At 48.9% G+C, this 17648-nt stretch overlaps 1 protein-coding gene across 15 annotated transcripts in view; it reads left to right on the plus strand.

Moving 5' to 3' along the window:
* pacsin3 (protein kinase C and casein kinase substrate in neurons 3) overlaps positions 1-17648 on the plus strand; it is a 61823-nt gene that overhangs the window by 42210 nt on the left and 1965 nt on the right. For 13 of the 15 annotated variants that reach the window (XM_069894909.1, XM_069894897.1, XM_069894831.1 and 10 more), the window contains 7 exons: positions 865-1021; positions 3670-3905; positions 4330-4485; positions 6910-7085; positions 11528-11648; positions 13299-13426; positions 14439-14599. In XM_069894909.1, the coding sequence (XP_069751010.1) occupies positions 865-1021; positions 3670-3905; positions 4330-4485; positions 6910-7085; positions 11528-11648; positions 13299-13426; positions 14439-14599 (1135 nt within the window). The remainder of the gene's footprint in view (positions 1-864; positions 1022-3669; positions 3906-4329; positions 4486-6909; positions 7086-11527; positions 11649-13298; positions 13427-14438; positions 14600-17648) is intronic. The other 2 variants (XM_069894936.1, XM_069894926.1) reach the window with 2 other exon arrangements.

The following is a 17648-nucleotide window of genomic DNA, read 5'->3' on the forward strand; positions in this document are numbered from 1 at the left end:
CACATCCTTTCTTAAATGAGGGGACCCAAACTGGTCACAATACTCCAAGTGAGGTCTCACCAGTGCCGTATAGAGCCTCAGCATCACATCCCTGCTCTTACATTCTATTCCTCTTGAAATGGATACCAATGTTGTATCTGTCTTCTTCACCACCAACTTGACCTGCAGTTTTACCTTCAGTATATCTTGTATGGGTGGTCACAGTTCCCTTTTGCATCTGGGAATTTGCAGTTTTCTCCCCATTTAAAAAAATAGTCTGCTCATTTATGTTTCTACCAAAGTGCACGACTGTACACTTTCTGATGTTATATTTCATTTGCCACTTCTCTGCCCGTTCTCGTAATCTATCTAGGTTCAAGGACACTTCCTTTCCTGCTGTTAACCAGACTCCTATCGGTAAAATCTGATTGCCTGATTTCACAAACCCTGCCTGTCCTGTCCTTGCATTGTTTTACCTGTAATACTGTCGTCTACACTTCTTTCACTAACTGCTCTACTTTAGTATGGATTGATTTACCTGGATGGCATGTAAAACAAAGCTTTTTGCTCAACCTTTGTACACATTACAATGAACAATTTTGACTTTTGGCCTGGGAGGCTGCCTCCTGTTCCTCTCTCACATCCCTTCTTCTCGCTGCTCTCCACATTCCCCTGCCAATTCCCCTACCTCTAACCCTTGGCACGCTCCTGTTCTTCCCCCACCCCCCCCACAATCTTGGACCATATTCACCCTTCCTGCTACACTTCCTGAAATAACTCCAGACCGTCGGTGGTACATCCTGTGACTCACCCTGTACCTCAGCTCCCCTGCTCAGGTCGGCCCCCTGGAAGTGCTCACCTCTTGCTTTCTGCCTTTCCTTGAAGCCGGGACGCTACAGCAGGACAGTGAAGCGGATCGACGATGGGAACCGTCTCTGTAATGAGCTGCTCGGCTGCTTCCAGGAGAGGGCACAGATCGAGAAACAATATGCTCAGATGCTGACTAACTGGTCCAAGAAATGGAGGTCCAGGGTGGAGAAAGGTAAAAGGGCTTACAAATCTACCCATGCCCTTCCTCCCTTAACTATTCCCACACCTCCCATCCCTCTAGAGGTTTCCTTGCAAAATTCAGTCTCCTGTGTCTGTCTCTCCCCCTGCTTCCCCTTCCCCTTCCTCTCTACTTCCTCTATCCCTCCCTCCTGCCACCTATCTCTTTACCCCTTTCTTTCTCCCTCTCCCCACCCCTTTCGTTCCCCCGTTCCTCTGCCATCTACTCTTTGCCCTTTTCTCACCCCCTTCTTTGTCTCCTTGCTTCTCCCCTTTCCTTTCTCTCTATCACTCTCCATCTGGCTCCTCCCTCATCCCGCCCTCTACCACCTTATTCTCTCCCTCTTCTGAACCATCTACACTCGCACTCCTGCACACTCACCCTGTTTTGCATTTGGAGCTGAGTATTTCTGACCCGGCTGCACTCGCATGCAGTAGGTTTCAGATGCTTTCCCACCTCCCCCCCCCCATTAATAATTAACTTTGCCACGTTGCTATAGGCAGTCCACACTGTACCAACATCTTGTTTGGTTGGGTCACACAGGTGGCTTCAGATGCCGAATCTGATGCTAAACACAATGCAGTGGAGGAGCTAGATGGACAGGCAAATATGAAGGGGGTAGAGGGATATCTATCAGATGCAAGCAGCAGTTTTGATTGGATTTGGACCTTGTGTTCAGCACGGAAATGGGCCTGTTCCCTGTACTGTTTGATGTAGAGAGAATCTACTTTGATTTGTAGGATGTACCCAGTGGACTTTTTTTTCCTTCCTTTTTAAATTATTTTTATTCATTTTAAACTATACAAATTTAAAAATACAATGAAAGTGAGTTTTGAAGAGTTGTACATGGCTAGTAAACAATCGGTCAAAAATATAAATTGAAAAACATCCATAAATCATAGTCTGGGTAGTATATTCAAACAGAAATAAAGGGGAAAAAAAGAAAGGTGAAATTATCAAAAGAAAAAAATCCCAGCCCTTTCCCTTCCCACAGTTGTATGATTTTACATATATTTAACATTAAAATAAAAGCAAAGGGAGAAAAAAGGGATTAAAGAAAAGATATGGGTCAGACAGTCAAATTATGTTGAAAAAAAATAAAGTGGGCAAGTGAGTTGTGAATGAACACCCCCCCCCCCCCCCCCCCCACACACACATCTGAAATCTTATACCTGAATTATTAACTGAATACCAAGTCTCTTCCACGTTTAGACGGGACATGATGTCCCCCAGCCATTGACCGTGAGTGGGCGGGCCAGCATCCTTCCAAAATTGCACGTCTCGCCCAAAGAGAGGCAAAGGAGAGTGCGACTCTGAACTGAAGGTGCAGGAACTCCATCCTTCCCTCTTGTGAGCAACGAAAGGGCTCGGCACTAATTTTATATTCAGAATTAAAGGTAGGGGTGGAAAAACCTCTCTCCAGTGCTTTTCCAGACGAGGACGAGTCCAGAACATATGGACTAATGGCCCCTCTCCTTTCTTACACCCATCACAACTCGAACTTGTATCAGGCTGATGTACCTTTTTGAAGAGGTCTGCGAATGCAGTGATATGATGGAGGCCTCTGTACCTTTGTGAAACGAAGCACGGAGTGGGTTGCCAAACTACGACGCTGTCTGTGGGACTCAATTTGAACTTTCTGTAGCCAACCACTTCAACACCCCCAACCATTCCAACAACCTGCCCTCATCCTCATTCACTGTCAGGGTGAGGCCAAGTGTAAACTTGAGGAACAACCCATCATATTCTCCCAGGACAGCCTTAAATCTAATGACATGAACACTGGGTTTTCATTCTGTACTGATTTATTTTACCCTCTCTAAATTTTCTTCTCACCCCCCCCTTCTCCTATCTCCCTCCACCCCTCACATCTTCTGTTCTCTTCCACCTTTGGGAGCCCCTCACCCAGTTTCTTTCCCATTTTATATATGGAATTTCACCTATCCCACCTTACTCTTGATAAAGGGTTCAGACCTGAGACATTGACCTGTTGAGTTTTTTATTTGCTCGAGATTCCCAGCATCTGAAGCTTTGGTGTCACTGTGTTCATCCACGTCCTATCTCTATGGGTTTTTGGGAATGCTCTGTTAAAAGTTTCTTGTGAGGTACAAAATTAGAATTTATGAAATTAAAGGCAAATGCAGACAGTTGAAGCTATCCAGGCAACAGGGGGTAAAGAATAGGGTTGGTTCTCGTTGGGCAGCTGTGACGCGTGCTCCACAAGGTTGCAACAAATCACTATTTCAATATTTTTTTTTTAGAGATACAGCACGGTGACAGGCCCTTCCAGCCCACAAGCCCATGCCACCCAGATACACCCATTAGCCTACAAACCTTGAAGGGTGGGAGGAATCCAGAGGAAACCCACACAGACATGGGGTACAAGCATCTTACAGACAGAGCGGGATTTTAACCCCAGTCGATGGCGCTGTAACAGCATTGTGCTAACTGCTATGCGAACCGTGTTGTCCCATTCACAATGTTATTCTGTGATGTTACACCCTTTGTAACCTTGCCGTTTGTTTCAATCCTCATTTTGGTCCTTCCCTCTCTTTCCCTGGCCCTCTCTTCCAACCACCCCACTTTCACTCATCTCCCTTCGGACCTTCCCTCCACATTCCCTCTGTACCCCTCCTCACCAGGTTCCCAGTATGGCACCCTGGAGAAAGCCTGGCAGGCCTTCATGCTGGCTGCGGACAAGCTGAGTGAACTCCACCTGGAAATGCAGAGACATTTGGTGGGTGCAGACAGTGCCAAAGTTAAGCAGTGGCAGAGGGAGGCGTACCACAAGCAGCTGGTCGGGGGATTCAAGGAGAGTAGAGAGGCAGAGGATGAGTTCTGTAAGGCACAGAAACCCTGGGTCAAAAAGCTCAAGGAGGTAAGGTGTCCATTTCAGGGGTGTCAGTCAGCTGGGGAATGTACTGGTGGTGTTCACATCATAGACCCAAAATGTCTCCTTGTGTTATTCAGACCTGGGTGTGATGGGTCAGTTTCTCTTTTCCCTGAGCCTGGGTGGCTCAAATGGTCCCCCTGGGCTGGGTGGGTGGGGGAGTCAGTTTCAGTCCCCTGGGATGAGTAGGATGGACCCTGGAGTGGTGCAGGTTGGTCTTGGACCCCTGGGCTGGGGCATGTCGGTCTCTCAGGCCCCTGTGTGGGGCAGATTGGTCTCTGACCCATGAGCTGGGGCGGGTCAGTTTCTAACCTCTATTGAGGGGAGATTGAACTACTCCCTCTCCACAGCGGTTTACTGCATTCCATGGTCTGTGCCTAACCTCTACCCCCCCCCCCCCCACCCACCACAGGTAGACACAGCCAAACGGAGCTACCACGGTGCTCGCAAAGAGGAACGAGCAGCGCAGATCCGCGAAAGCAACGGCAGAGCTGACCAGTCCTTGGCCCCAGACCAGCTCCGCAAACTGCAGGAGCGGGTGCAGAGGAGCTCGGAGGAGGTGGCGAAGGTCAGGAAGATGTGGGTCTCGGTGCAAGTTCATCTGTGGCCTGGGGTCATGTGTGGTGCAGGAGCAGGGTCTGTCCACATGTCATAAATAGGGTGAGGTTGATGGTCCAGGATGATGTTGAACATCTCAAAGGTTCTTGGCCCTGCACCCAGTCAGGCAAGAGGGGAATATTCACCCATGCCTTGGGATTGGAAGCAAGGGTTTGGGGTGCCCCTCATCCTGGTGTCTCACTCAGATGGGATTTGAGGAGGTAAATTACAGGGAAAGGTTAAACTGGACTTTATTCCCTGGAGTGATGGAGAATGAGGGGAGATCCGATTGAGGTAAAATTGTGAGGGGTTTAGATAGGGTAAATTCAAGCTTTTACCAATGAGATTGGGTGAGACAAGAACCAGAGGACATAGGTTAAAGGTGAATGGTGAATTGTTTAAAGGGAACATTAGGGTAACCTTCACTCTGAGAGTAAGGAACAAGCTGCCAGATGAAGTAGTGAATGTGGGCTCGATCTCGACATTTTATGAAAAATTTGGATGGGTCATGGATGGAAGGGGTATAGAAGGCTATGGTCAGGTGCTGGTCAATGGGACGAGGCAGGGTAATAAATTGGGTGGGCTGAAGGCCCGGTTTCTGTTCTGTGGTTGTCTGAGGTTGTATGTTCCATATTGCACTGGAGGACATTAGGCTCATTGAGAATATCCCACTCCACCAAGCAAGCCTATACCCCACAACTAATTTTCGCTGCATCTTGTTTGCTTAGCATCGCCTACAGTCCTATCACCCAATTACACAAAGCAATATACAGCAGCCAAGTAACCAACCAACCCATCTTTGGGATACGGGAGGGAACTAGAGCACATGCATAGCAGAGTGAACTCAGAATCACAACATGAAGCACTGTGCCAACCACGGGCTAGGGTGGGACTGGAGATAGGGAGAGAAATGATGGAGAGGGATGGGAGATGGGGGGGAGGGGGAAGGACAAGTAGTGGGGAAGGTGCTGAAGAAGGATGGGCAGGAAATGGGGAGGGGCTGGGGATTGATGGAGATGGGAGAGAAGCTGGAGATGGAGGAGATGCAGGGAGGGTGGCCGGCAGATGGGGAGTTGTTGGGAAGAGATGGAAGATGGTGGGCAGGGATGGGAGATGGGGAGATGGTGGGCAGGGACGAGAGATGGAGGAAGTAGTAGACAGGGACAGGAGATAATGGAGATGTTGGGAAGGGTCGGGAGATGGGGGACAGGGACGAAAGTTGGAGGAGATGGTGGGCAGGGATGGGAGTGGGAAGGTGGTGGGTAAGGATGGGAGATGGGAAGGTGGTGGGTAGGGATGGGAGATGGGAAGGTGGTGGACAGGGATGGGAGATGGGAAGGTGGTGGGCAGGGATTGGAGATGGGGGTAGTTGTGGGCAGGGACAGGAGATGGGGAGAGGGTGGGCAGGGGAGGGGGTGGGCATGTCGGGGAGATGGGAAGATGGTGGGCTGGGATGGGAAATGAAGGAGATGATTGCGGGGGTGGAGATGGTGGGCAGGGGAGGGAGATGGGGAAGAGGGTGGGCAGGGATGGGAGATCAGGAAGATGGTGGGCAGGGAGGGGGTGGTTGTGGGCAGGGATAAGTGATGGGGTAGATTGGGCAGTAATGGGAGATGTGGTAGATGGTGGGCAGGGATAGGAGATGGGGAGGATGGGCAGGGACGGGAGATGGGGCTGGGATGAGAGACGGTGGTATGTGGTGGGCAGGGTCGGGAGATGGTGGGAGAGTGGGCATGGACAGGAGATGGTGGGCAGGGAAGGGAGTTGGGGGAGTAGGTGAGGAGGGAAGAGAGATGGGAGCTGGGGGGCGGAGACAGAGGGTGGAACAGGAGGTGAGGATGTAGGTGGGGAGGGAGGGAGATGGGAAGGACGGGAGCTGGGGGGAAGGACGGGAGCTGGGGGGCAGGGACAGGAGAAGGGGAGAGGGACAGGAGATGGAGGAAGTGGTGGGCAGGGACAGGAGATGATGGTGCGGGGAAGATGGGGGAAGTGGTGGGCAGGGACGGGAGATGGTGGACTGGGATGGGAGATGGTGGGCAGGGACGGGAGTTAGGGGAGTAGGAGGGAAAGGAAGGGAGATGGGAAGGACTGGAGCTGGGAGGGAGGGACTGGAGATGGTGGGGGGAAGGGACAGGAGTTGGGGGAGACGGGGGGGGGAATGCTGGGGAGGACATCACTCCCTGTGCACTTCCCCCCCACCCCCACTGTTCCCATGACAGGCCCTTCCAACCTGGGTCACGGATGTATCTTCGTGGGTCTTGGCCCACCCCTCATAACAGTCAGCCTGTAGTTGGAAATACAGGGGGTTCAGGCTGGGAGTAGAGACATGAAATGCTTCAGGCCAGTGGGGGTTGGAGTAGACAGAGGAGGTAACCCGAATGCTGGTTGTGTGCAGAGTCGGGATCGCTATCAGAAAGCTCTGGAAGACCTGAATAAATACAACCCAAAGTACATGGAAGACATGGAACAGGTTTTTGACACCTGCCAGGACAATGAAAGAAAACGCCTCCGGTTCTTCAAAGAAGTCCTACTTGACTTTCACACACATCTGGACCTTTCCAGTGTCGACAGGTGAGGAAGCTGCCCAGGGAGTCAGGGTGAAGGTGGGAGCTTGGAAGGGGGAAGTAGCTTGCTGCAAAAATTAGTGTTTTTTTATAAACTTGGAGATGCAGCACGGAAACAGGCCCTTCCATCCCACGAGCCCATGCTACCAATTAACCCCGTAAGTCTTGAAACATAGGAGGGAACCGGAGCACAAGGACAATACCCACACAGGTAATGTGGAGAATGTACAATATCCTTGCAGATCGCGGCAAATGCATTTATAGGTTGCTAGCACTGTAATATCCACATCACTAACCACGCCACTCTCTCATGTAAGTAGCAAAAGGGGAGAGCAGGCAAACGATACCAGAACTGCCTGCTCTGTTGCCCTGTGGAAGCCCCAATAGGAATCAAAGCAAAATAAAACCTTGCAGATTCTAAAAATCTGCGATAGAAATTGATAATGCTAGCAATACTCAATGGGTGAATCAGCCGGTGTTGAGATGACATTCTGCAACGACAACTGATGCGATATGCAGAGTGAAGGTCCCACTTCTTTCTCTGGTGTCTGAGTCTTTGTAAAATTATACTCTGCACTCTGACGGGACCACTGCAGTTTTGGTTTATTTTAAATTTAAATCTAGACATACAATATGGCACACGAGCCCGTGCCGTCCAATATACTAATTAACCTACAGCCCCTGTATGGTTTGGTGGGAAGAAACTGGAGCACCCAGAGGAAGCTCACACAGGCATGAGGAGGACATGCCAACTCCTTACAGGCAACACGGGATTCGAACCTGGGTTTGCTGGTGCTGTAAGAAGGTTTCATTTTTTTTAAATTTAGATATACAGTACGGTAACAGGTCATTTTGGCCCACAAGTCCTTGCTGCCCAATTAATATGCACCCTCAGTATGTTTTGAAGGGTGAGACCCTGGAAGAAACCTATTCAGACACGGAGAACGTACCAACTCCTTACAGACAGCGTGGGATTCGAACCCCTGTCCCAATCGCTGCCACTGTAAAGGCATTGCGCTAACCACTATGCCAACTGTGCCACCCTGTTATTTAGTATTATGCCACCTGCTTTAGTCAAATGTGGGTTGACCTGCCTGGATAGCACGGTAAGCAAAACTTGCACCGTATCTTGGTATAGGGGACAATAAACAATTCAATTCAGTGAGATAAATTGGGCTGCACCTGTGGTTGAGAGTTCAGGCACTGTGATCCTTTCATTGCCCCTGGGCTGCATGGGTGACCCGAACAATCATTGAATTGACTTGTGTGTATTGCAATACAGTAAAAAGCTAGATGTGCTATCTAGGCAATCAGCAGGTAGTGTAATAAAAACAAAATAAAGCAAATAAGGCAACAGTGTAGGGAGTAAATCAAATACTGCAATGAATAAAGAAAAGTCCAAACAGTATGGGGAATGGAGAAAAATACAATGGAAGGGCATCAGCTTTTGTCAGTGTGAGGTCCATTCAAGTGTCTGATAACAGCAGCAAAGAACCTAGAGGTTTGTGTTTTCAAGCATGTGCATCTTCTGCCCGATGGCAGGAGGGAGAAGAGAGTGTGATGTTCTGGGTGAAGGAGCGATTCACTTGTACTTCCATTGAAGTCTGCTGCATTTGGGGCTCACAATATTGGCGGCCTCCACACTGGAGACACCAAACACAGGTTGGTTGATTGCTGAGCACCTTTGCCACTTCATAGATTAATAGAAAATAGGAGCAGAAGTCCATTCAGCCCATTGAGCCTGCACCACCATTCAACATGATAATAGGACCTCACTCCCCTCTTCCTGCTTTCTCTCCATTCTACTTGATCCATCTAACCATAAGGGGCACATCATACTCCCTTTTGAAAATGTCTAATGAACCAGCCTCAACAACATTCTGTGGCAGGGAGCTCACATCTCACTGAGTGAAGAGGTTTGTGCCCCTTGGTCCAGTCCTTTCCCACCTACAACCGGGACACCACACCTACTCTCCAGTTTGACCAGCATTCAGTTCCCTGGGCTGGGCTGACTGATTTTCACCAAGCACCAGTCCCTATACTCTTCCATTCCCCATAAAGAGACTCTCTGCTTCTTCCTGGGTACAGACCTAACCAGACCCCCTCCACCACCACCACCCTCCTCCGCCTGGCAGAACTTGTACTCACCCTCAATAACTGGCTCATCTCACTTTCTCCAAATTAAAGGTGGTTTAGGTATTCATATGGGTCCCAACTAGGCCTTTTTTTTTGTTGTTCCAAACCTACACAAGCAAGACACCTCAACTCTTTGTTACTACAGTCAACTGTATCAACTTCCACTCTGCCCTCAAATTCAGTTGGGCCATCTCGGGTAACTCTGTCCGCTTTCTCAATCTTTCTGCCTCCACTTCTGAAGACAGACAACTATAGAGCCATGAACTCCCACAGTTACCTTGACCACACCTCTTCCCACCCTGTCTCCTGGAAGGATTCTATTCCATTCCCTTGGTTCCTTCATTTCCAAGGATGAAGCCTTCCAGGACATCTGAGATATCCTCCTTCTTCAAAAAATGTCTTCCCCTCCACTGCCACTAACTCAGCCCTTACCCGCATCTTCTCGATTAAAATTAAAAAAAATTTTTTTTTTCAAAAATTTGGATGTCAATTAATTTAAGATGAAATTTACAAATAACATCAAAATTGGGGGTGTAGCAGATGGTGAGGAAGGATATTTAAGTTTTACAAGATCTAGATCAGTTGGGGTGGTGGGCCAAGGATTGGGAAGTTCATTTTAACTCTGAATAAAGTGAGAGTTTGCTTAAGTCAAAGCAAGAAAAGGCAGAGTGTTGTAGAACAGAGAGACCTTGGAGGACCGATGCATAGTTCCCAGTAAAACTGTGACTCACAAGCTGGTGAAGGAGGCATTTTCCGTTCTGACTGTTGTTGAGCAGGGTATTGAATACAAAAGTTGGGACTCCGTGATTCAGTTATACAAGGCATTAGTGAGAGCACACTTGAAGTTCCCTGTGCACTTATGAGCCCAGCTACAGGAAGGATGTCACTAAGATGGAAGGAGATGCAGAGAGGATTCACTAGGACGTTGCTGGGGGTAGAGGGCTTGAGTTCTAGGGAACGGTTAGGTAGACTTTATTCCCTGGCACACACGAGCTTGAGGGTGATCTTACACAATTCAGTTAATTTTCATTCTTCATGTGCAGTTTTGAATGGCTATTGCGAACAGTTTGTTTATCAATGAAGGACATTGTGGGCAATCTTCATCCAATTGTTAGACCTTGATATTATGAATAAAACCAGCACAGTTAGCAAGACAGCGGAACGCTGTTACAGTGCCAGCGACCCAGGTTCGAATCCCGCACCGTCTGGAAGAAGTTTGCACGTTCTCCCCATGTCTGCATGGGTTTCCTCAAGGTGCTCTGGGATTCCCCCCACCCTCCAAAAATGTACCTTGGTTGTGGGTCAATTGGGTTGCACAGACTCATGGGCCAAAAGGACCTGTTACTGTGCTGTATGTCTAAATCTTTTTAAAAATTGAATTTATAACCAGACTGGGCTGTTGTCCTGTTCCACCAATCCTTGTCTCAAACCCATATATATGATTTCCTCCTTGTCCCTTAATAATGTACATCATTCATCATTTAGGTGCCCTGACGTTTGGTGTGGGCGATCATGTCTCTCCATCCGTCATGATCTTTGACTCTCCGAATTGTAGTTGTTGCCTCCCCTGTTCTCCTTCCGTGAAGGCTCCATCTTTGAGCTGAGACCATAGTCGATGTTGAGTTCATGATTATACATGGGGAAAAATACTGAAGTGGTTTCCCGTTGCCTTCTTCAGTCACAGTGTCCATACTGGACAGGTAACCCTGGCCACTGATCAGCAGATTCATCTGCCCAGTGTTTTTAGTCTGACAACCATAAATTCCAATTTGTACTGTCTTCTGGTAAAAACCATCCACCATCTGCAATCCATGGCTTCACGTGACCTTGATTGGGAAGCTGAACAGGGACTACACCTTGCCCAAGGCTGACCTGTAGGCTATCGGACAGAAGGAGTGTCCTTTAGGTGAGCAATTGCAGAGCACCGGCACCATAATAATATACAGGGTGATCTGAAGATCATTAAGGGCATGGATAAAGTGAATGCTCACAGTTTTTCCCAGATGAACTATTCTAAAACTTGAAGGCATAGGTTTAAAGTGAGAAGGAATAGATTTCAGGGAGACCTTTTTGCACTCCATGTCCATGTCTGGCATGAGCTGTCAGAGGATGTGGGTGCAGGTACAATGTTCAAAGGGCATTTGGACAGATACATGGATAAGAGGGATATGGGCCATATGTAGGCAGATGGGACTAGCCCAGAGTGCCACCTTGGGCTGCATGGACAAGTGGGGCTGAAGTGCCTGCCCTGTGCTGAACTGCTCTCTTATGAGAGCCTTGTGACTAGTCTCTGCCCCCTTGGTCTTGTTGCAGTTTCCGGACAATCTACCGGGACATGCGCCAGGCTATAGCCTTGGCCAGCGAGCAGGAAGACCTCCGGTGGTGGCAGAACACACATGGGCCCGGTGTGCCCATGAGCTGGCCACAGTTCGAGGTGAGTGCTTGCTTCTCCCTCGTCTCGGGGCTAGAGGGTCTTCTTGGTGTTGATGTTATCCTAAGGCGAGTTGGGGAGATGAGATTGGACCTCATGCGGAGCCACAGGAGGAGGTTTGAGGTGGGTGGGGCATGCCTGGGGTGGAAGAAGCCTGTGGCTATGGAGCACACTGTACATTGTGCTCTGGCTGTTGGAGTGGGTTTGTTTGATGCTGGTTAGAGCACCATGTGGGATGCTTATAGAACCATTGTTGATTCGAGATCAGCCCATTACCAGGCGGACATAGTATACGCCCTTTGTCCCACAGTGTTGTAGCAACCTAATAACCTACTCCAGGATTCCCCAACTGCATAATACTTCTATTTTTCTCAGTTCCGTGTACCGATTTAAAAGACTCTTAAACAATCTTCGTATATCTGCCTCCACCATGTGGCTGGCAGTGAATTCCATACACCCGCCACCCTCTGTGTGAAAATCATACAATGCCTCTTGCATTCCCCGCACATTCCCAAGCACCTTAAAACTATGCCCCTTCATGTTAGCTCTTTCAGCCACTGACCATCCCCACCACCAATACCTCTGCTCATCGCTCATCTTCCATCATTCAACCTATTTCTCAGAAGACAGGATCTCCAATCCAGACAGCGTCCTTGTAAATCTCCTGCGCGTCCTCTCGATAGTATCCATATCCTTCCTGGAGTGAGGAGACCAGAACTGAACACAAGTTGGTGTTTAATTGCTGGATGTTTCCATGTCCCCACTCTTGCCATTTTCTTCAGGTCCCTATTTGTTTGAAACATTATGCACCAGCTCCTCCTCCGACATCTCCCCCTCCACCCCCACTCTCTGCCCTTTCACAATCCCAGAGGCTTGTGTTCTGCAGAAATTTTGTCAGGCATGGACTGCGCGACCTCTGCGGAAGGTGAATTTCCAAGAAGCACCATTTCAGATGGGTAAGAGGCACAATCCATGCTCCCAACGAAGCTGCAGGAGGTGTCCCTGTCGAAGGTGCATACACCAGGGACTACAGAGCCCCAGCGTCAGCCGAACGTGCTTGGGCAGTAACAGGTACTGCCTCAGCTCCAGGGATCATAGAGTCACCGCTTGCATTAACATGTTGTCCAAAATGTCCCACCTACACTAGGCCCAACCTGCCTCCTGCCTATCTTTCACTTGTATCCCTCAAAAACCCATCCTATACATATATCCGTCCAAATGTTTCTTAAATGTTCCACCAGCACCTGCCTCAACCACCTCCTTTAGCAGCCCATTCCATACACCCACCACCCTCTGTGTATAGTTTTTTTTTAAAGTTGCCCCTTCAACCTTTGTCTCTGGCTCTTCACTCCCCTTTGACTGACCAAAAGACTGCATTAACCTGATCCATTCCTTTCACGATTTTGTACACTTCCAGTCATGTCACTGAGTGCAGTTTGCACATCCTGCCAATGACCACATTTGTCTCCTGCTTCCAAAAAGCATGCAGGTAGATTTACTACACGGCATAGGTTAATGACAAAAAAGAATTAAAGAGAGAATGAGTGTGATAGTAGCTGTCATGGTCCTGATGGGCCAAGTCGTTTCTACATTGTTAGAATATTCACACTGGGATTCCTGACCCCATTTTCATTTATCTTGTGGTCCTGACAGGAGTGGTTTCCAGAGGCAAACCGAGCTATTCATCGCAAGGAGAGGTTCGGTCAAGTTACAGATGAAGTGACTCTCACCAACGTCTTGCCGTCCCGTGATTCCGTTCCGCACTCCTCACCACAGAACAGGTACAGAGTACCTCATCCACCCTATCACTTACCCCTTCTTGACCTACCACAATACAAGGATGGAAGTCTTGTCCAGATTCCTCTGCGAGCTTTGAAAACCTTCCTCATTGTCCAATCTTAGTGTCGTCTGCAAATTTGCTGATCCAATTTATCACATTATCATCCAGATAATGGCAAACAACAATGGTCTCATCACCGATCCCTGAGGCACACCACTAGTCACAGGCCTCCAGTAGGGGAACATGGCAGCTGACCTTCAGGTGATTAGAAATTTCATGAAAGGGACACAATCCTACGTACAACACTTAGAATACACCTCGGGCATTGTTTCTATGGAAGTTTGTCATGATTATGCAGTAGAAGGTCCTAGGGACTTGGCTTGTGTGGAGAAATGGGGAAAACTGGGTTGCACAAGCACAAAAGATCAGATTTAACCAATCTGATGAGAATCGAAAACACAGTTTTGTCAGAAATGGAAACTGTGGTGTCAGGAGAGTAAGTTCAGGTAATTGGGGAATGAAGCAGGAAACATCTTTGTAAACACCAGCCAACAGAGATGGACTGTTTAGCTCCAATTAGAAGATCCACAAACAGATTGGCAAGCAGAACTAGATAAGTACTTGATGGATAAAGTGGTGGGCCAGAATTAATCGGCAATCCTGTCAAAGCGCAGACAGTCTATGATCGTCAGATCTCTGATTGACTCCGTTTAATCCCATCTTGCAAAATGTGCTCTCTCTGTCACCTGGTGCTATGAAAATCTGCATGCGCCTGCCTCCACTTTCTCTGCCCCGCCTCTCCCTCCCCTTCCCCTACCTCTCCCTCCTCTTCCCCCTTGCCTCTCCCTCCCCTTCTCCGCCCCACCTCTCCCTCTCCCGCCCCGTCCCTCACCTGTCCTTTGCCCTTTACTTCTCCACCTGTCTCTTCACTCCCCTGCTCTCTGTGCTCTTTCCCCTCCCTCCACCTCCCCTCTCCCCTCTGGACATGCACTGAGCTCTGCCTTTCTCCACAGCGGAGTCAGGGATTACTCATCCGACTGGTCGGAGGAGGATAGTCCCAGAAGGAGCGTTCCAATGCTGGGATCGGAGGATGCAGTGAAGGTAGCAGCAGTGAGAGTGCGTGCGCTGTACGATTACATGGGGCTGGAGGCTGATGAGCTGAGCTTTTCTGCAGGTACTGACCAACTAACATGCATTGGCTTTGATGCACAGGATTTCCTCCGTGGGCTGCACGTTGCTTTGCATGTTTGTGTGCTGTTCAAAACTCACAGTGCACCACACCTTTGTGGTGGCAGCATGGGCTGCCTGTCTCAAATGCAGGGCACTTCACCAGCAGATTATACCCTGGCTTGAACACAAAGCCCAGAAAACCTACTGCTGTCCTCTCCCAATGACCCATGCCGTCCAGTCCTACCTTACTGTTCAGAATCATCCATAGCCCCACTGTCCAGTGCTCAGATTTCCTCAATTTCCCAGACTTCTGCTCTTACTCCACCCTCACCCTTTCCATCTCACCTTTCCTGACCCTTCCATGACCCACCCACTTCTCTGACCCTTCCATGTCCCACCCACTCCCCTGATCCTTCATGTCCCACCCACTTCCCTGACCCTTCCATGTCCCACCCACTTCCCTGACCCCTCATGTCCCACCCACTTCCCTGATTCTTTGATTTCTCACCCAGTCAATCCTACCGTGTTCTCTTCCCACGCCTTTGATATCCCACCCAGTCTAACACTATCCTGCTCGCTGACCACACCCTGTGACCCACAATATCTCATTTGATGCCCCATGTGGAGAGAGTGGGACTTCACAAGATAAGAAGGAATGATGAGATATTAGAGGATGGACAGGTGTTGGGTGGATTTGGACTGTGGTTATAGGTCATGGTGATGGAGCCAGGAACTGGAACTAGACTGGGGAGACAGAATGCTGTTGGACGGGGGTATAAGCAGTGAGTGGGCAATTGGAATTTGCTCGGGTGGATAGTAATGAATGTTGGAAGTGTGCAGGATTACTGGGATTGGACGGAGTATATATTGTTACCTTTTGACACCTTCAAGACCAGTGTTTTTTTATCTGTCCCAAGCTGTTCTTATGAATTTTGCTTTGCACTGTGGGAGTGAGCTACCAGCTTGACGTCCTGGACAAGGTGCTCCCATTGCATGATGGGTGCCAGAATTTAGAGTCAGCAACTGCGCAAGAATGTGGCTTTATTTCCAGATCAGGATGGTGAGCAGCTTGGGAGGTGCTGTCAGAAAATAACTCCAATATATTCCAGTTAAACAAGAAAGTCTGCAGATAGAGATGTACTGGAGAAACTTGGGTACTTCCTGACGAAGGTCCCAGGCCTGCTTCTTCCTATGGAAGCTGCGTGACCTGCTGACATCCTCCAGCACTTTGGTATATTGCGATATATTCCATCCTTGCCCCCAACTGTGGTGCCAGGCAACCATAGTGTCAATCATATCGAGACATACTCATCATTGTACATTTTACAGTCTTCTCTTAATACTCCATTACCACCAATGTGGCGTCTTGCTGTTTCTCCACCCCACCCCATTGGTTGAGGGGCTTCCATGAATATCTACACAGGTGGATGGGATACCATTGAAATGGGCCGCTTTGTCCTAGATGGAATCGAGTTTCTTGTGTGTTGGATGTCAGTGGAGAGGCTTCCATCCAACTTCTGTCTTGTGCCACGAAGATGAAGTTTACCATTGACCAGAAGCTGAACAGAAGTGGCCCATGTACACAATGTGGCAATGAGAACAGGTCAGAAGCTGGGGCCCCTGCAGTGAGTAACTTGACTCCTGACACCACAAGGACTCTGCCATCTCCAAGGCTCCGGTCAGGAACGTGAGGGAACACTCTCGACTTGCATAGTCAAGGACAGCTTCAATGCCACCATCATCCAGGACACAGTGGCCCACTTGGTAGACACCCCGATCTGCAACCATTCACTCACTCCATCCCCCACACACAGCAGCAGCATTCTGGACCACCTGCAGCAACTCACCAAGACTCCTTGGGCAGCTGGAAGGACAAGATCAGCAATAGCATGGGGAACTCCAGCACTGGAAGTTACCCTCCGAGTGGCACACTTGACGAGGAAACATGTCATCATTCCTTCACCGCTGCTGGGTGAAAACTCTGGCACTCCCTCCCTACTAGCACTGTGGGGGGGTGGGACATTACACTTCTGGGGCTGCAGGATTCAAGAGGGTAGCTCTCTCACCACCTTGTGAAGCAAGATTCAGAATGGGAAACTAAGTAAGTCCTGGCCCAGGCTGCAAAGCCTACATCCCTAGATCCCATCCATCCCTGAATGGAAACTAAAAGATGATGAAAATGCCTTGGGGTATCAGGACATGAGGCACTCACGTTGAAAAACAGAGCCTGTGACCTGCTGAAAGCTTAATTGAAGACACGATTCCTGCATGGTCGTTGATGCAGCTAGCAGAGTTTCTACCTCACCTGTAATTATTCCTGATTTCGGGCATTCCCTGTTCTCCCTTTATCCACGCAGGTTTGCTCCAAAGATGAGTGGGTTGCTGAATTAATTGGTCTCTGTAAATTTCCCCCCAGTGTGGGTAAGGGGTGGGGGGGTTAACAAGAATGCAGGGTGGCTGATGGTTGGCATGGACCCAATGGGCTGAAATGCCTGGTTCTGTGTTGTCCCTCTCTCTCTGATTGTAGTTGGGACTGTGGTGGCCATGTGTTCTAGCATAGACCCTTTTACTCTTCCTGTAAGGCTTTGGATGTGGGAGGGTCCATCAAACTCTACAGCATGAATACAGACGCTTCTGCCTATTCAGTCTGTGATGAACTATTACTTTGCCTCATCCCAATGACCTGCATCCAGACCACAGCCCTCCATCCCCTCCCATCCATGTATCTCTCCAAATTGTTCTTAAATTTCATAATTGAGCCTGTATTCACCATTTCAGCTGGAAGCTCGTTCTACACTCTCTGCGTGAAGAAGTTCGCCCTGATGTTCCCTTTAAGCATTTCATCATTCACTTTTAACCCATGTTCTCCAGTTCTTGTCTCACTCAAACTCAGTGGAAAAAGTCCACTGTATTTACTCCATCTAGACCCCTAATTATTTTGTATACCTCTATCCCAAACTCTGCTCTAGGGAATAAAGTCCTATCCTGTTTAACCTTTCCCTGTAACTCAGTTCCTCAAGTTCTGGCAACATCCTTGTAAATCTTCTCTGCAT

This window comes from Narcine bancroftii, chromosome 1 (genome assembly GCF_036971445.1).
Source record: "Narcine bancroftii isolate sNarBan1 chromosome 1, sNarBan1.hap1, whole genome shotgun sequence".
NCBI lineage: Eukaryota > Metazoa > Chordata > Chondrichthyes > Torpediniformes > Narcinidae > Narcine > Narcine bancroftii.